We start from the raw sequence: 20,716 nt of genomic DNA on the forward strand, positions 1-20,716 counted from the left end.
TTTGATGGCTCTGCCCTCTAACCTGTTGCTTTTTTAAAATATTATGTTTTTTAACCAAGGTCCCTCAAAGGACAACTTCTATAGCTACAGCCCTGAACACGAGCGGAGCCTCGGGCACACGGCAGATCCAAGCAGTTCGTGCCAGGTAACTATGCCACTGTGGGCCACCACATCTTCTGTTAGTGTTACCCTTGCACCAGGGCATGTGTTTACCTTTTCCATGAGAGAGGGCAGCATCCTTGAAATGTCACTTGTAAGTATACTGTGCACATGTAGTAATTTGCTCCCAACATAAGTTTCTGAAAACGAACACATTTTGCTGTTAATTACAAGCTTTTAATTTTGGAAAAATAACCTCAGCTCCCCAAGCTTATCCACATAATTCTCAAATACCAGTGTTTTATTTTAGCAAACAAGTTTGTTACCAATGCCTCAGACTATCATTTCCATGACATATTTCAGTGCAACAGTGCCACACGTTTACAGATCATGCCTTGCAAGCCCATGTATTACCATGATGTGGCAGAAATGCCATCTTAATGTTAATGATTGTGACAATCCTTTTAAATTGGCCCACAAAAATGTGCAGTATGTATATCATAAAGTTATAAAGTTGAGGCTGTAAGTATGACTTGGATTGCGAGCAATATGCCTTGAATAGGCACAGTGTATGTCCACAGGTTTCCAAACTATCACCATTGTTCCAGAACTGAGCCCAATTGTAGCAAGAATTCTCATGTTATGCCAATTAAGGTGACCGTTACGGCCAGTATGGCCCTGTCTGCTTCAGAAATAACTGTAAATGTTTTTTTGTGTGAAAAGAATCCTGCTTTTCATGGATGGCCTCAGAGATTAGGGATTGGATGGTCTCTAATTAGGCGCACTTCCATTTAGGGAAGGCGCTAGTCTTTGCTTGGATCGCCTTGTGCTCTGCTAGAGAGCTGAAGTCAACAGTTTTAGCTTTAGTTATGTTACATCTTTCATGAAAAAAAGAAACTGCATGTGTGGTGGCATGTTCAGTCCATCACATATATGAGGGACCTCCCCTCAATGCTCACTTGCTAGAACCTATAAGAAGAGACTGTAAACAAAAAGCGTATTCTTAAAAAGTTCCCTCAACATGAGGTGAGTGGAAGCCTTTCACAACTGGAGAATATATTTTCTCATATAGAGCTGAGTCCTACACACAGAAGGTACAACCTGGCATTTTCCCAAGAATCAGCTAACATTACAAAAGGGGTTTAGAGATAATTCTCCAGAAATTAGGGATCAATTAAGACACCTCAGCCATGGCATGGTAATGTCATCCTGCGAGACCCTTACAACTTTTTATCAATCAAGTTCTGAATCACCTGAAGAAGGTACTTAGGCTGTCTTGAATAGAGGGAGTAAATCAGCGAGGCCTGCAAGACCGGTAACCGTTAAGCATCTTATGGGAGGGTGAATACTCAACAGGTTACCATGGCAGCCTGAGGGTCTGTGGAAAGGACTGCTTCATCCACTGAAGGTAGTCTCTTGCCCCAGTCCACCAAGCAAGTCCACCAGGGTCTCTGCTGTTTTCAGTGATCTTCTCACCTTTCGAGTGTCAGTTAGGGCCAACAGCTGCCCATCAATTCTTGCGCCATCCATTCCAGGAAGCTGTCTGCTGCGGCATCTCTATTGCCATGTGGATGGATGAGCACCGGTCTCTCCTGGGTGGACATATTGATGTTGAAGAAAGAAGACCAGATCCTGCAACCAGGTGTCTAAATGTAAACATTAAGCCTGTACAGAACATATGCACACAGAAGACTGAGGCACTCACAGAATTTGCAGAAACACAATAGGTGGTGTGGGAGAGAATGTTCCAAATATTGCCAGACCTTCATGTTCATCAGGGACTGTATTGGAGGCTGCCACTTACAGTGTGAGCACACGTGGGTCGGGTGGCTGCCGTACTTTAGAAGGTGAGAAGTAGGTAAAATATGTTCTAGTCACCTTTACAGGGTCAAGGGTTGGTTCCAACTCGTGTCGGGTTACAGAGTGGAGGATAGGGACAGACAAGACATTCAGATGGAGTAGTGCATGCTCACAGTTTGTAGTTTTTATGTACTACATTTGTCCCCCGGAAAACCCATCTGCACATTAGCTGAAAAACATACATTGAAGCGCAGTGTTTGGAAGCAGTTTCAACTGGGGCAGCCTGTAGATGTCAGGTCTCTCTTTCAACAACTGTGAGATAAGAGTCTGTGTGACACAAACACTGGACCCTTCACAATATTGATGTGTCCATTTTACTAGCAGAGAACGAAGCCCCAGCAAAGATTGCTATTTCAGCAACAGAATCCTTATCCAGACATGCGTATAGTGCCTGTGAATTTGATATGAAATATTACAAATGTGTTCATTGTCAATAAAATGGTGTAAATTTGTGAATCTGATAGAGACTTCTAGCTGCAGTTGCCTTATCTTAGAATTCCCTGGCGTCAGCTTCGAATCTGGAATTTTTCTGCTGAGTAGTACCCTGAGTGTGCCATCGGGTGGGTCGTTCGGATCCGTTTGCGTCGTCTGGCTCTGCGTGGCGTCATCAGCATTGTTGGAGCCATCTATGACGTCACGGTTGTCTATATAGACGCCACCTCAGCGCTTATACGTCAGTTCTTTTCCTTCCGCGCCAGTTAAGCAAAGATCCGGATAAGAGCTACCCTTTTCTTCGACGAACGTCGAGGTTTTAAAAACTTTTTTGATTGTTTGAAGCATGTCTTCGAGAAAGACTGGGTTCACACTGTGTGGTGCATGCCATCGCACCATGTCGGTAACGGATCCACACTGAGTTTGCCTTTGGTGCCTCGAGAAGGATCACAACTCAACTTCATGCTCCGACTGTCGGGCCATAGCTCCGAAGGCCTTAAGGGAGAGATCCCTCACACTTCTTGCGGCCCGACAGCAGTCTTCGGTCGGCCCAACTCTGAGGAGGTCACGGTCCCACAGTAGGAGGAGGTCGCGGCACCGTTCCCGGAGCCCCAAGTCATCTTCCTCGCATTCGACGTCATCTGATCATTCAGGTAAGAGGCACAAAAAAGAAGAAGTCCAATTGGACTTCGACTGAGCCACGCCTGTCGGCCGACAAGACATCAAGGGAACGTCGACGTGCCGAGCACGGTTCCACGGAGTCGTCGCTAGGGTGGACTCCACGTCTTCCCCCTCTTCCTGGGACCGGAGTGACCCCTGCTCAAAGGAATTTTACGAGGCCATGCACCTTGTTTTTAAGCGGGCTGCACCCTCTGGTGGGTCTTCGGGCCCCATGGGGTCAGCAGAGACCCCATCGGGTTCGAATCGGCAGCGTCGGTGCCATTGGGGACCCCAGGATCCGATAGTGGATCTGGACCAGTGCCAGTCCCTCACAGTCGACCTTCTCCAGCGCCGGGTCAGGCGTCGACGCTTCCTCCACCACCGGGGCCCACCGGTGGTAGCCCCATCCTCATTCCAGATGATCCGGAGCGACGTCGTACGATGCCGACTTCGACTGTGCCAATTCGTCCCAGAAAATTGCCTGAGCCTTATTCTGAACAGCCAGGCACAGGAGAGGAATGGGAGGGGTTTGAGGACCCTTTAGAGTACGACCTAGAACATGAACAGGACTGGTACGAGGATCTAGGGTATGTCAGTGGACTGGACTCATCTCCAGATACTGGTATGCTTTCTCCTCCTAATGTGGCTACGTAGGAGGGAGCTTGTGATGCTATGGTGGTGCGTAGGGCAGCTGAGGTCTTGGACCTACACTTGCCCTCAGTGCTAGTCAGGACGAATCTCCTGACAGAGGTGCTTCAACCTGGGGTGACCACTTCAGAGCCGATGTTGCCTTTCAATGAGGCCCTAACGAATGTCCTTCTGGGAACGTGGTCCAAACCCAGCACTGGGGCTCCTGTGAATGGGACAGTCGGCCGCCGCCATAGACCAGCTCAGAGAGACCCTTGTTTCCTGACCCAACCCCCCACCCCGGAGAGCTTGGTGGTCCAAGCCTCTACTTCCCGTGGTGCCTTCCCTTCCGCTCCCCCGGATAGGGAATCCAAGAGGCTGGATCAGCTTGGAAAGAAAATGTTTTCTTCCTCCAGCCTGGCATTGACGTCAGTAAACACCTCTTGCCTATTGGGCTGTTTTCCCCATACTTTATGGGATACGGTGGCACAGGTGCTGCCCCAGGTCCCGGAGGGCGTACAGGACACTTTCACCCAGGCTGTCAAGGATGGGAGAGATGCAGCCAAGTTTACTATCAAGTGTGGATGGGACAGGACCGACTCGCTGGGCAGAGCGATTGCATCGACAGTGGCCCTACGTCGTCACCCCTTGCTACGTTCAACTGGCTTTTCAGAGGATGGCCGTTCTAGTTTGATGGACATACGCTTTGATGGCTCTCGTCTTTTTGGTGAGATGTTGGACTCCGCGCTTGAGAGGTTCAAGGATTCTCAAGCTACAACCAGATCTTTGGGCCTTTCAGTGCCAGCACGACAGCAGTCTGTCTTCCGCCCCTTTCAAGGCTTCAGAAGGGGCGTGGTACCACACCAGCAACAACTCAGCCACCGTCCTCAGGCTTCACACAATCCCGGAAGAGGACGTGGTCGTGGTACCATCAGACCCAGAGGATCTGGCCAGCGGTCGGCCACCACACAGCCCCCCTCCACTGCACCCAAGCCCTCCTAGTGTGGTTCTGCAGGACCATGTCCGTCCAGTTGGAGGGAGGATTTAATTTCATCTCCCTCACTGGCATTCCATCACAATGGACAAATGGGTATTGCAGATCATACGGAAGGGCTATTGCCTCCCCTTCCAGTCTTTTCCTCCCTCTATCCCTCTGACAAAAGAATGGCTGATGGAGGACTATTTAGTTTTGCTCTGCGAGGAAGTTTCGACTCTCTTGGCCAAGGGAGCCATAGAAAGGGTCCTGATATCAAAATTAGGCAGTGGTTGTTATTCCTGCTACTTTCTGATTACCAAAAAGAACAAGGGCCATTGCCCTATCTTGGATTTAAGGGATGTCAATCTCTTTCTCAAGAAGGAGAAATTCAAGATGCTCACTCTTGCTCAAGTCTTATCTGCCCTAGACCAAGGAGACTGGTTGGTAGCGTTGACTTGTAGGACGCGTATTTCCATATCCCCATCCTGCCAGCCCACGGTCGGCCACAAGCACTTTCAGTTTACCGTGCTCCCTTTTGGTCTCACCAGTGCCCCTCAGGTGTTCACGAAGGTAATGGCGGTGGTGGCAGCTAACCTGCGCAGGTCAGGGATTTCAGTCTTCCCCTACCTCGATGATTGGCTGTTGAAGGCTCCCACACACCAAGCTCTCGTCACCCATCTCCAGACGACGGCAAACCTCCTGCACTCGCTGGGGTTCACTATCAATGTGCCGAAGTCACACCTGACCCCCTCTTAGAATCTCACTTTTATCGGAGCTGTTCTGGACACAGTGCAGTATCGGGCCTATCCTCCCAAGCAGCGAGTCCAGGATATTCAGGTTATGATACCGATGTTTCGGCCTCTATCCTGGATTTCGGTGAGACAGACTCTGAGGCTGTTGGAACTCATGGCTTCCTGCATCCTGGTAGTCAAGCATGCCAGATGGCATATGAGGGCTCTGCAGTGGGACCTGAAGTTCCAATGGGCACAGCATCAGGGGAATCTTACCAACGTGGTTCAGATTTTGGAGGGGACTGCAAAGGATCTGCAGTGGTGGTTAGTGAACTGCGCTTCGGTCAAAGGCAGACTCCTCTCCCTTCCCCAACCAGATCTCACATATGCGTCACTTCTGGGATGGGGCGGCCATCTGGGAGATGTGCAGATCAGAGGTCACTTGTCTCCGGCGGAATCTGGGCTCCATATCAAGTTGTTGGAGCTTCAGACGATCCGGCTAGCATTAAAGGCATTTCTTCCTGTTGTGAAAGGAAAGGTAGTGCAGGCGTTCATGGTCAACACCACCGCAATGTGCTACTTAAACAAGAAGGGCGGTGTGGGGTTGTGGACCCTTTGTCAAGAGGCTCAGTGTCTCTTGACATGGCTGGAACAGCAGGGCATAACCCTGGTGGTTCAACACCTGGCAGGTTCTCTGAACGCCAGGGTGGACAAACTCAGCCGAAAATGCTTAGCAGATCACGAATGGTATCTCCATTCGAGGTGGCGCAAGGACTCTTTCAGCAATGAGGAGAGCCTTGGTTAGATATGTTCGCCTCCGTAGAGAACGCGCTGTGTCAGCAGTTTTGCGCTTTTCCGCCCATACAACTTCTGCCCAGAGTTCTCAAGAAAATCAGGAACGACCGGGCCCAAGTAATCCTAGTGGCTCCATATTGGGCACAGAGGGTCTGGTATCCAGAGCTTCTCAAAATGAGCATCAGTCCTCCAATCAGGTTGCCTTTTCGGGAGGATCTTCTGTCGCAGCAGCAGGGAAAGGTTCTCTACCCGAACCTCTCAACTCTGCCGTTTCATGCGTGGAGGTTAAGCGACGATAGTTGATGGTTTATGACCTCCCTTCCGAAGTTTGTGATGTCATTCTGGCAGACAGGTGTCCCTCCACTAAGTCGATTTACGCCTGCCTATGGAAATGTTTTGTTTCATATTGTACAGAGATGTCTATTGATCCTCTTTCTTCTTCTCTATCTGATATCCTTTTGTTTATTTTATATCTTGCCCAACAGGGTTCCTCTTTAGGGACTCTCAAGGGCTAGCTTGCTGCCTTATCAGCTTTTTTAAGCTTGCCCGATCAACCATCTTTGTTTAAGTCTCCTATTGTACAGAGATTTTTTAAAGGGTTTGTGCATATGTTTCCACTTGTGCCCTTTCCCCCAGAGGGATCTTAATCTTGTTCTTACCTTCCTAATGCGTGCTCCCTTTGAGCCTTTACATAACTGTCCTCTCCGGCTGCTCACTATTAAAACATCCTTTTTGGTGGCGATCACATTTGTCAGAAGAGTGAGAGAGCTGCAGGCTTTATCATCAAAACTGCCCTATCTCACGATATATCCTGACAAGGTAGTGTTAAGAACTCGTGCCTCTTTACTCCCCAAGGTGGTGACCCCTGGGTCAAAATATCACCTTGACCACCTTCTTTGCGCCACCGCATCCCTCTAAGGAAGAGGAGCGTCTCCATCGGCTGGACCCAAAAAGAGCGTTATCATTCTACCTTGACCGCACTAAAGAGTTTTGGGTGGACGACCAACTCTTTGTGGGGTACGTTGGTGCAAAGAAGGGTCGGGCATACAGAAAAGGTCCATTTCACGCTGGGTCGCTCTCTGTGTAAAGATCTGCTACGCTTTGGCAAAGAAGCAGCTTCCTGAGGGCTTGAGAGCTCACTCTACTAGGAGGAAAGCTGCTACCACTGCGTTAGCACGTGGTGTACCTGTGGTGGACATCTGTCAGGCGGCAACGTGGGCTTCCTTGCACAAGTTTGCAAAACACTACTGCCTGGATAGCCAGGTGAGAAGAGAGGGGCATTTTGCCCGCTCAGTCCTGCAGGACTTCTGGTATGAAATATATCCTCAAGACCCACCCCCAGGAATTATAGCTTGGGTATCTATTCTAAGGTAAGGAATCTGAAGCTAGAAGTCTATCAGATGAAAAGTTATTTACCTTTGGTAACGTATTATCTGATAGAGACTCTATCTAGCTGCAGATCATGTGAAAAGACGAAACTTAATACTGTTGGTTCTTCCATGACTCTGCGCTTCTGGCGTGGAAAGTTGTGGGAAAAGAACTGACGTACACGCGCTGAGGTGGCGTCTATATAGACAACCGTGATGTCATAGACTGCTCCAACAACGCTGACAACACCACGCAGAGCCGGACGACGCACGCGGAACCGAACGACGCCACCCGACGGCGCGCACAGCGTACTGCTCAGCAGAAAAATTCCGGATTTGAAGCTGACGCCAGGGAATTCTAAGGTAAGAAATCTGCAGCTAGATAGTCTCTACCAGATAATACTTTACCGAAAGTAAGTAACTTGTTGTTCACTAAATAATTGGTTTGCAGTTTCTGCTTGTGTCTGTGTGTGCTTTATTTAAGAATGAAGTCTGTCCCTGTTGCTTGTTCTCCAGCCCTCAACCAACAGAATCCCTCCAAAAAATAAATAAATATATCTTGGATTTCCGTGTCCAAGAGAGCTAAACTAAGAAAAAACCCTCACTGTAAAGTATTCAGTGGGAGCAATAAGGAAAAGGCAAAAAGAATGCTGTGCTCCACTAGAAACACCTTGCTGTTCTTAACCCACAGCATGGTGTAGACGGGGATGGAGAGCACAGTAAAATGGTGCTATTTCTTGCATTGCGCCATGTTTCAAAAAATAAACCACTACTTAGAAAATCCTCAATACCATAAAGGGCAGTGAGAAGAGGGATAGTCAGTGCTTGCTGCAAGCTACAAGCTGTGATCACAGTGCTTCTGTTGGCGATAAAGTTCTCCTAATACAAGCTGTGCAGTGCTAAAGGCCATGAATCAGGACAGGGTGCAAGGTGCAACCAAGGCCATGCTCTACACCCACTTGTAGCATGCAGTGGGTTTAGTGCCCAAAACTAGGTGAATGGCTTGGCTCCAGCAAATGAGGGCATGTTGTGTGCAGTGGTTTCGGCTGCATGAAGTAATTGTGTTGAATGGCGGTGCTCTGGATGTAGGTCAGGACTGTGAGCCACACTACTCACCATTGATCATTTAGCTTGTCCAGAAGTGTGTGGATGGTTTTATCAAAAAAGCCTATACCCTACAGTCAGAAAGTGCTGCTCATAGCAGTATCTCGGTCGGGTTGTGCCGGGAGACTTTTAAATAAACTGAAAAACCCTAAGTTAGGGTTCATTTAAAACTTTACCAGAAGCAACTGAATGACCTAACAAGACAACCCATATGTTGCTGTGACACACTGTCTATGGAACAGAACACTTAAAATGTGCTAGTTAAAGGTGGTTCTCATTTGTGGCTTACACTATTGCCATGCACTGCTTAGAACCCGACGTGCCATCTTCCGTGACCTAACAGATGACGTGACTCATGGCATTATCTGTGACATGACAGGTTATCTCACATCATTGCGTACATTAGTGAAATGAGTGAGTCAATGTGATGACACTGAGGCACACATTCTACTAGTAAGAACTCAGGGTCATACCCTGCAGGCTGTGACTTCGGAGAATGACCTTCAGCCAAGCCCAGACTGGAAGGAGTATGTTGGCTTTAGAGCAGGGATGCTTAGGCAGTTCTTCATATGCTCTGTGCCTAGGGGCTGTACTTGGGCCTTTCGTTGCACTCTCAGTGAAGGTCTATAGTAGAAGAAAGGTCATGCATTGTTAGCAGAGTGCATGGCCTGTCGTTTGGCCAGGCCTGCACCCAGGCCCTTCTCTCTGCCCCCCTGCCCACAGAAGCGAATGGACATGCCCTTCGGCCATGCTTAGTGGGCACAGGGCAAGGACCCTAGCTTTTGTTCAGGGCCTGCTGTGAAGACACCTTTGCCACAGCTGTTAATACACATGCCCCTCTTTGAACAGTAATCACTCAAGTCTACCATATACGCATCAACATAAAGCCAGCAATTTTCCAATTTGATATTTGCTATCAGCATTAACAGATATGGTAATTTGGTCTGTGGGTTGTCCAGTTTGCATTTGGCCTGCCAATAGTGAAATCACACATAGGTGTTTTCAGACTTCCTTTCAGAAAGGCTGCAACTAGCAGTAGACCAAATATTTGATATGATTTTTACATAATTGGATTCTGCAGTGCATATTGTTTCCTGCAAGACATTGATGTTGTCATAAAGAGCTTTTTAGACCCCTGGGACAGGGGATATTTCGTGCATTTACCTCTCCTTTGTCATTAACTCACCCTACTTATTTACTCCTCCGAGGACTCCCTGGGACTCATGCGTCAGTGCCTAGGAAGATAGCAAATGGAGGGAAGTCCTCATGTCGCCTGGAGAGTTTGTGATATCAGCTAGGTTCCGTCTGATCATGCTGAATTTCTTACTTAGCACATATGACACCCCTGAAGCTTTAGAGGGCAGGCCGACATCAGTTGTCCACATACTCTTGGTGCAACATGGAATAGTAGACTTTTTCCATGTGGCCTGGTCTTAGCTGGTGATTGGGAGATATTGGTCTGTCGTCTTTCAAGCACTGACCCGAGCACAGCATCGACCACCTGACTTATCTTCCTGTATTGCCCTCCTGAGTCTGTTGTAGGGTCTGGGGGGCAGCAGGGGCGACCTGATCTAGGGACACTGGTCGGCAAAAGGACATAGCTCGGCTGTGGAATTCAGCGCCCCTTCCCACAGTGGTGGCATGGCGTGCAGCTATGGACTGGTGCACAAAACTGGAGGAGCAAGTCTATGCAGCATGTGGGTGCCCTCATAAACAAAAAAAGATCTCGGGGAAATGATGGGACCACTGTGAGTTACAAGGCACAATAAAGAACTGTTTTAGAACAGTTCAAAGAACAACATATATCCAGGTAACCTTTGCTGTGTGTGAGAACATAACAGGAGGATGTGTATAGTGCAGTTAATTGTGTGTACAGGTAAATACATCGCCTCTCCCTCCATAGCACGGTCACTAGTCGGGCAAAGCTAAATACGCCACAGAAGTCATTTCTCTGGCGTCCGTAATAAGAACTGAGAAAAGGGACAACTCTAAGTTGTTTCCCTTGAAAGATCGAATAGGGGATGAAACAAGTCAAAGCGATATCATCTTGCAGATCATCACTTCATGCTTGCAACACTTTCTTGCATTTGACAGTAAAGTCGCGCTTTTCCATGAGCCAGAAAAGGAAGATCCAACCCCTGATCCGAAGAACTGCTCTGCATCGACGCCGTGATGCCAGACAGAGGGTGAAATACTTGGGATTTAGACGTCCTACGACATGATGCTTGCCGTGCTAGAGGGAAACCTTTCATTAAAAATCCTTTTTGGAGAGGTTGGACAATAGACCGCATCACACTCGTGGGGTAGTTTGAGACCACTCTGGCAGATATTTTACAATCCCATGGGAACTCTTGCAGAGCACATGGTGACGGGTCTTTCTCAATCCAGAATCACCACTCTGTGTGCAGAGGCACCCACTTTTCCTACACCAGCAGAACTTTGTAAGGCTGCTCTAAATGTGATGATGGAAAACTCACAAATAATTTGTATAACCCTGCAGCAGTGTGACCGGGATACTTTTTTCATTGTTAGATTGTGAGAAGGTTGAAAGGTCAGGCTTACATAATGAACTACCATATAATTTATGAAGATTCAATATCTAATGGAAGTTTGAAATCCTTCTTTTTGATGTGATAGTTATCTCAATGTTCACAACTATATTTATGATATTTGGAAGCCCATTTTCGTCTCCTTTTGGGTAACAGCCTGTTCATCAGTCTGGTTGGCAAGGACTGCCCCCTTTCATAACTGTAAAAAATGGATAAAACCTCCCCAGTCTGCTGGCCACAGTCCTAAATTGTGCTCTGCTTTGACACGGCCACCTTCTGAAGTGCTGAATTTTCAGTTATACTTAAGATTTATTATTGTTAAGAGAAGACTGATATGCTATTTCGACCTTATTTAGCAAACTAATACCACATGGGATCCTGAGCACCTAAAGGTTTCGTAATCCAAACTGATGCATCTGTTGGGAGAGGAATGTTTTTAATTTTTCTCTTCATTTCAGATGTTTTTTCCATCTTTCTCAGTGCCAGTGGAATCGTATTCCACCTTTTTCCCCCTTAATCTGGTTCTTTTGGCGTTCTGCAGGAAAGTTTTATCTCCCAGTCTTAAAGCAAACCCAGATTAGTAATGATGACGTCAGTTGATCAGAAACTTGGACTTTTTCTCTCCAAGCCCAGATGCATCATCGTGAAATTCATAACTGACCCCAGACTTGAAGCGAGACCCGGGCGTGATGCTCTTCCTACTACCATGTGGGTCGCTAGAGATGCTTCCATGGTTTGCAGGATTGAATCCTTTCCAACGGTCAACAGCAAAGATTGTCCAAGAGTACCATCTTGGAGTCCGATCAGGAAATAACCAAACCTGTTGCCTCTGCAGCTGGTTGGAACGCTGTGCCAGAACTCTGCTCAAAACTTTGAGGGCTTAATGCTAGATCTTAACTATTGTAATAATGTGGGGTCAATTAGGTTACGTCCAGTCATAATCATCATGGAGGAGATGTTTTGACCCAATGATACATTGAGTTATTGGACAGTGAGGCATTCAGTTTAGCAATTCTCCTATTAGTTAAGTTGTTCACATGTGCCATAATTGTAGCTGTCTAACTCCTAATAGTCGCCTAAAACACATCCCATTTGTGAAGGAAAGTTGTGTCTTTGTGACCATTGGAATAGAAGTGCTCGGCTCGGTCTGCATTAATCCTACCTCTATACTTGGTCCCTCTTTCTGCCTCAGTGTTAATCCTGCACCACCTGGATATCTGACATATTTGTATGAGCTCCTAGGAACGCTGAAAAGTCATCATACATGGATGTTAGTCACGTGCATTTATTTATTTTGTTTTTGTAGACTTCTTCATAGCTCTCTAGACCAAGAGACTTCCACAGAGCCCTTCATAAGACATGTTAAGTATAGGAATTTGAGCCCCAGAAACAAGTTCAAAATGCAGCACTAGTTAAAGGCCAAAGGACGCTGAATCCTTTTAACCTGTAAACCTACTAAAGCAAGGAACTGGGAGATGCAAAAGAAAAATGTATGATATCATAATAAAACTGGCCAGGTGACTACTGAGCACTTTCTGAAAGCAACATAAGAAAGAACACAACAGCAACTATGACTTTAAAGAATAGGTCAAACGCACAAACATTGTTTCTTCAGTAACAGAGGACAAAAACATGATCTGAGAGCAGAGGGAAGTCGCAAAAGCAGGTTTTCAAATCTAGAATGAGACCAAGGGTTGAAAAGTGAACTCTGTGGCAAAGGGCATGTTCACTCTCTGCTGGTGTCTTTTAAAGCAATTGCTGCACAGCCTGTGCTTTGTAAGTGTAGTGATGGGACATGGACAGGCGGACAAATACTGATTCAGCTACAAGATTGAATCGCCCCCGATCATCAGATTACCAGGCCCACCCCCTTAAAGGTGAGATGGTCTAAAGGTTTTAAGAAACTTCCCTCTAAAATAGAAATGTCTTTATTTTCCTACTTAGGTCTCTGTTGTTCCACAGATACCATCATGTAAAAGATGGAAGCTTCTCAGATTCTAAAAAGTTATTTTGGAAAATGCGAAGCACCTTAAAAATGTATCATCCCTATGTGACTTACTGAGGGACTTACAGAACTGCGGTTCTTCATAGACCTCTTGCTCACTCCACCTGTGATAAGACAACTTTAGTTGTGCCGTAATGTTTTACGCCATTCACAGGTGTTTGCGTGGCAGGCATTTGAGTTACTCCCTACATTTCTGACATTTACTCTGTAGAGTCTTCTCCCTCGACAGTCTCAACCTCCATCGGAATCCTCTTCGGAGCTGGTGATCACAATTCCGCGCGAGGACCCTTCACTGGCAGCGTTGCTCCCTACATCAACTCTGCCGCTGCCTCCTCTGCCAACGCTTGCTTCGTTGCTGTTCCTGGTCCCAATACCTCTTCCGGCCTTCCTGGCATTCCCAGTGGCTGGTGCTGGCCCAGTGCAGTTCCCGACCACCATGCTGCCGCTTTTCAGAAATGTAGTTATCCCTTCTGGTGCTTGTGAGTCCCATGGTTCTGCTTAAGCCTCTGATCGGGATACCGCTGTTGGGTTTTGCCTCAGTGCCTTTCAAACCCAGGGGCCTTACACAAGGCCCACCACCTATGCTGGCTGGATCTGCACCAGCCCCAGGTGCCGTGCCAGTGACAGGAGAGGCATCACTGGCACCAGCCACTCTTTATGATCAAGCCCCGAAAACAAAGGCTATCCTGATAGGTCTAGGAGGTAGGAACAAAAGATTGCCTGAGGAAGACAAGTACAAGGATGAAACCTAAACTGGACAGACATCGACACAGCAGTACTGGCAAGTAATGGATGACTTTTCACACAAGGTTCCAGCCACATTATGATGCCAGGGATTGTTCAGTATGAAGATGACAACAGTAGTGAGTCGGCCAATTTGCTGTTCCTGCACCCTCCGGCACGGCACACTATTTGGCGTTCCAATAACAGACATGGACGTGTGAAAACAGACATGGCAAGCCCATTAGGGCCAACACCTCCGGCGCTTGAGGTTTTGTAATTACCACTCCTGCAGTAGAGGCTAAACCACCCATCTTAGCAAAAGTGCTACTGTCCACTTATGCAACATTGAACTACTGCTGCCATTCAGTTATGCCTTTCTTGAGCCATTCAAGGCAGCTTGGGGCTGCCCCCGCCATGAATAGGTTGGTCACCCGCTTATAAAGGCTGGCTCCAGGATATTCATATTTCTTGTTTACATAACCTTCGCCTGAATACTTGGTGGGATAAAATCCCTCCTGGTCCAAGAAAAATCCAGGAACGTTTCCCATTGAGCCTCCAGACAGAGTTTAAGATATAAGCACCATAGCGAAGAAGGTGTTCTCTGCCGTTAGCCTTGTCTTGGGCTACTTGAAAGCCATGTGCCTGCTCGCGAGGTCCACCCACTCATTGTGGGAATTTGCAAGCATGGTGATGCCAAGCATGTCTGACCATTTGAAAGAACAATTCACGTAGGTTGTCAGAGACAGGCATAATGCCTCCCCAATGATTGTTAAGGAAGGCCTAGGTACAGTGGATTTGGTGACCAGGTCCATATGATATTTGGTGGGCCGAAGGAGATATGGATGGTTGAGGTCCGCTGGCTTTTCTGTCATTCTGTCAGCAGTTAGTTCAGTCTTTTGTGATATGTTGTTTATCGGTTCTTGCTTATTTGGGGAAATGCTTCTTAATGTCTGGAATGATTCAGGGTGGGCAGATCAACTGCTCGATCCCTGGGACCAGTGTCCCCAGCACACGTAGTCTACAGTGAGATTAGGAAGTTAAAGGCTACTTCAGGAGGTGACTCGCCATGGCTGGTGTCAGACCACCTGATAGCCACAGCATCCCTGCTGTTCAACCTGGGCTTTTCCATCAACCTGTTGAAGTCACACGTAATGTCCTCTCAGTGTTTCCTCCATAGAGGATCCAGGACATTTGAGATATGATTCAAATATTTCAGGAGGGACCTTAAATTCTATTCATTCCTGGTGGTGTTTAACATGAAAGGGCTATGGCTTCCTGCATCCTACCGGTCAATCGCGTACCTGAGGGTTCCTGACTGGTGCCTCCATCTATAGTGGTTCCAATATGGGGGCAATCTAACAGACTTCATCAGGATCCTCCCAGATGCTAGTGCACATCTTGTCTGGTGGTTGGTAGTGGGTAACCTGAGGCACCTCCACCTGCGGTGGCTAAACTAGTTATGGGCGCCTTCACCCCAGAGTGGGGTGCGCCTCTGGAAGAAACCAAGGATCAGAGGCCTCTTTGGAAGAGCAAGATTTGCAAATCAAATTGCTCAAGCTGTGGGCAACTCACCTGTCCCTTCCCTTCGCAGCCGATCTGTCCAGATCTTAACAGTATGACTGCAGCGTGGTATATGAACACACAGGAGGAGATGTGTGCTGATCTTCTTTACTGGGAAGCTCTGAAACTCTGGGTCCATGCGCATGGCCTCTGGCTGCTTGTCAACCATCTGAAAGGCTTCCTGAACACCAGAGCAGATTAACTGAATTGGTGTCATCTTTCTGACTATGCATGACATCTCCATCCATAAATAGAATAACAATATGTTCGGTGGCATGTGTAGCTGCAGATACACATGCTGTGCATAGTCCGCCGTCTGGTGTTGTGTCGGAGTGTTACAAGTTGTTTTTCTTCGAAGAAGTCTTTTCGAGTCACGAGACCGAGGGACTCCTCCCACTTCGGTTCCATTGCGCATGGGCGTCGACTCCATCTTAGATTGTTTTTTTTAACCATCGGGTTCGGACGTGTTCCTTTTCGCTCCGTGTTTCGGGTCGGAAAGTTAGTCAGAATCAACGGAAAATTCGTCGGTATTGTTTCGTTTGGTATCGGGATAGTTAGGGCAAATAGACACCGAGCCTTAAAGAGCTCCGGTAACCCTTCGGGGTATTTTCGATCCCCCGTCGGGGCCTGGTCGGCCCGACCGCGTGCAACATCGAGACTGATGGAACGGACCCCGTTCCGATTCTGTCCTAAATGCCACAGTAAATATCCTTATACAGACCAACATTTGGTCTGTAACTTGTGCCTGTCCCCCGAGCACAAGGAAGAGTCGTGTGAGGCCTGTCGCGCGTTTCGGTCGAGAAAAACGCTCAGGGACCGAAGAGCCAGGAGGTTGCAGATGGCTTCCACGCCGACAGGACAACAAGGGTTTGAGGAGGAGGAAGAAGAAGAAACTTTCTCCATCCGCGAATCGGATTCCGAAGAATTCGACGTCGACGAGCAACCAACCGTGAGTAAGACGTCGAAAGAAAGATCACACGAGAAAACAGACAAAGCCCAGGGGACGCCACTGCCAACAGGCCATGGCATAACCCATAAAGTAGGTGACCGTCCATCGGCACCGAAAAAGGGCGAGCTGGTGCTGAAGTTGTCCGACTCAGGTCGAGACACAGGCACGCAACACTCTCGGGACCGAGAGAGTGGTGCAGAAAAGGCTCGACACCGAGATAGCGGCACCGAAGCTACTCGACACAGAGACAGCGGCACCGAAGCTGCTCGGCACAGAGATAGCGGCACCGAAGATGGTCGGCACCAAGAGGCCAAGACACCGAAAAAGAGAAAGATCTCGTCGGAGCCGAAAACAACTAAAGACACGGTTTCGGTGCCAAAACACCCGGCAACCGAACCAAAAACCAGTTCCTACTCAGAGGAACAATCACTGTCCTCCCAACTAAAAAGACACAGATTTGAGGAGGAATTACAAACTACAGAGGTAGATCACACGCAACAGCGGATCTTTATCCAAAGTGGTACAGGGAAAATCAGCACTCTTCCCCCAATCAGAAGGAAAAGGAAGCTTGACTTCCAGCAACAAGACAAGCCACCACAAGCAAAGGTGGTAAAGAGGGCAACTCCACCACCCTCTCCACCACAGTCAACTCATGTGTCACCGGCACAGACTCCACCACAATCACCAGCTCATACCACCATGAGCCAGGATGATCAGGCAGCATGGGACCTCAATGATGCTCCAGTATCGGACAATAGTCCAGAGTCGTACCCAACTAAACCCTCACCACCTGAGGACAGTACAGCATATGCACAGGTGGTAGCTAGGGCAGCCAAATTTCATAATGTATCTCTACATTCGGAGCCTATTGAGGATGACTTCCTCTTTAACACCCTGTCCTCCACCCACAGCCATTATCAAAGCCTTCCCATGCTCCCGGGAATGCTAATGCACGCTAAACAGATTTTCAAGGAGCCTGTTAAAAGCAGAGCAATAACTCCAAGGGTGGAGAAAAAATACAAGGCACCGCTCACAGACCCTGCTTTTATTACATCACAACTGACACCAGATTCAGTAGTCGTAGGAGCAGCTCGTAAAAGAGCCAACTCGCAGACATCAGGCGACGCACCACCTCCGGACAAGGAGAGCCGCAAGTTTGATGCAGCTGGGAAAAGGGTTGCGGCACAAGCTGCAAATCAGTGGCGCATCGCCAACTCGCAAGCACTCCTAGCGCGATACGACAGGGCCCATTGGGACGAGATACAACATCTCATCGAGCACCTCCCCAAAGAATTCCAGAAACGAGCGAAACAAGTGGTGTAAGAGGGGCAAAATATCTCCAACAACCAAATACGTTGTTCTATGGATGCAGCAGATACAGCTGCAAGAAAAATAAATACTGCTGTGACAATAAGGAGGCACGCATGGCTGCGCACATCTGGCTTCAAACCTGAGATACAACAGGCAGTGCTCAATATGCCGTTCAATGAACAGCAATTGTTTGGCCCAGAAGTGGACACTGCAATTGAAAAATTAAAGAAGGACACTGACACAGCCAAAGCCATGGGCGCACTCTATTCCCCGCAGGGCAGAGGCACATTTGGCACATTTCGCAAAACAACTTTCAGAGGAGGGTTTCGAGGTCAAGCCACAGAAGCCAGCACCTCACAAACAAGACCACCTACCTACCAGGGACAATATCAAACGGGTGGCTTTCGAGGCCAATACAGAGGGGGCCAATTCCCAAGAAACCGGGGAAAGTTTCAGGGTCCCAAAACCCCTCAAAATAAACAGTGACTCACAAGTCACACAACCCCTTCACACAACACCAGTGGGGGGAAGACTAAGCCAGTTCCACAAATCATGGGAGGAAATAACAACAGACACTTGGGTCTTAGCAATTATCCAACATGGTTATTGCATAGAATTTCTCCAACTCCCTCCAAACGTCCCACCGAAAACACACAATATGTCAAAACAGCATATAGACCTTCTAGGACTAGAAGTTCAAGCATTACTGCAAAAAGACGCAATAGAATTAGTACCAAAAACACAAAAGAACACAGGAGTTTACTCACTGTACTTTCTAATACCGAAAAAGGACAAAAGTCTGAGACCAATATTAGATCTCAGAACACTAAACACCTACATCAAATCAGACCACTTTCACATGGTCACGTTACAAGACGTAATACCACTACTGAAACAGCAAGACTACATGACAACGTTAGATCTAAAAGACGCGTATTTCCATATACCGATACATCCCTCGCACAGGAAATACCTAAGGTTCGTATTCAAAGGAATACATTACCAATTCAAAGTGTTGCCATTCGGAATAACAACAGCACCAAGAGTCTTTACAAAATGTCTAGCAGTGGTAGATGCACATATCAGGAGGCAGCAAATACACGTGTTCCCGTACCTAGACGATTGGTTAATCAAAACCAACTCGCTAACAAAGTGTTCACACCACACAGATTATGTTATACAAACCCTTTACAAACTGGGTTTCTCCATCAACTATGCAAAGTCACACCTTTTGCCGTGTCAAACACAGCAATACTTAGGACCGACAATCAACACAACAAAAGGGATAGCCACTCCAAGTCCACAAAGGGTTCAAAATTTTCACAAGGTGATACAAGCTATGTATCCAACACAAAAGATACATGCAAAGATGGTATTAAAACTCCTAGGCATGATGTCCTCATGCATAGCCATTGTCCCAAACGCAAGATTGCACATGCGGCCCTTACAACAGTGCCTAGCATCACAATGGTCACATGCACAGGGTCAACTTCTAGATCTGGTGTTGATAGACCGCCAAACATACATCTCGCTTCTATGGTGGAACAGTACAAATTTAAACAAAGGGCGGCCTTTCCAAGACCCAGTGCCACAATACGTGATAACAACAGATGCTTCCATGACAGGGTGGGGAGCACACCTCAATCAACACAGCATCCAAGGACAATGGGACGTACATCAAAGAAAGTTTAATATAAATCACCTAGAATTGTTAGCAGTATTTCTAGCGTTGAAAGCATTCCAACCAATGATAACCCACAAATACATTCTTGTCAAAACAGACAACATGACGACAATGTATTATTTAAACAAACAGGGGGGAACACACTCAACACAGTTGTGTCTCCTAACACAAAAAATATGGCATTGGGCAATTCACAACCACATTCGCCTAATAGCACAGTTTATTCCAGGGATCCAGAACCAGCTAGCAGACAATCTCTCTCGGGATCACCAACAGGTCCACGAATGGGAAATTCACCCCCAAATCCTGAACACTTACTTCCAAATTTGGGGAACACCTCAAATAGATCTATTTGCAACAAAAGAAAACGCAAAATGCCAAAACTTCGCATCCAGGTACCCACACCGGCAATCTCAAGGCAATGCTCTATGGATGAATTGGTCAGGGATATTTGCGTACGCTTTTCCCCCTCTCCCTCTCCTTCCATATCTAGTAAACAGATTGAGTCAAAACAAACTCAAACTCATACTAATAGCACCAACATGGGCAAGACAACCTTGGTATACCACACTACTAGACCTGTCAGTAGTACCTCATGTCAAACTACCCAACAGGCCAGATCTGTTAACACAACACAAACAACAGATCAGGCATCCAAACCCAGCAACGCTGAATCTAGCAATTTGGCTCCTGAAATCCTAGAATTTGGACGCTTGAACCTCACACAAGAGTGTATGGAGGTCATAAAACAAGCTAGAAGACCATCCACTAGACACTGCTATGCAAGTAAATGGAAAAGATTTGTTTGTTACTGCCATAATAATCAAGTCCAACCATTGCATGCATCTCCAAAAGATGTAGTAGGATATTTACTACATTTACAAAAATCAAATCTAGCTTTCTCTTCCATAAAAATACATCTCGCAGCAATATCTGCTTACCTGCAGATTACTCATTCAACTTCCCTATTTAGAATACCTGTCATTAAAGCGTTTATGGAGGGCCTAAAGAGAATTATACCACCAAGGACACCACCTGTTCCTTCATGGAACCTCAACATTGTCTTGACAAGGCTCATGGGTCCACCTTTCGAACCCATGCATTCTTGTGAAATGCAATACTTAACGTGGAAAGTTGCATTTCTCATTGCCATCACATCTCTAAGAAGAGTAAGTGAAATACAGGCGTTTACCATACAAGAACCATTTATTCAAATACACAAAAATAAGGTCGTTCTAAGAACAAATCCAAAATTCTTACCAAAGGTTATCTCACCGTTCCACT

At 47.1% G+C, this 20,716-nt stretch overlaps 1 protein-coding gene across 7 annotated transcripts in view; it reads left to right on the top strand.

Moving 5' to 3' along the window:
• Window positions 1-20,716, top strand: part of MINK1 (misshapen like kinase 1) — a 503,992-nt gene that overhangs the window by 347,469 nt on the left and 135,807 nt on the right. For all 7 annotated transcript variants that reach the window (XM_069215741.1, XM_069215740.1, XM_069215743.1 and 4 more), the window contains one exon: window positions 60-145. In XM_069215741.1, coding sequence (XP_069071842.1) covers window positions 60-145 — 86 coding nt within the window. The remainder of the gene's footprint in view (window positions 1-59; window positions 146-20,716) is intronic.

Source organism: Pleurodeles waltl, chromosome 12 (genome assembly GCF_031143425.1).
Source record: "Pleurodeles waltl isolate 20211129_DDA chromosome 12, aPleWal1.hap1.20221129, whole genome shotgun sequence".
In the NCBI taxonomy this organism is placed as follows: Eukaryota; Metazoa; Chordata; class Amphibia; order Caudata; family Salamandridae; genus Pleurodeles; species Pleurodeles waltl.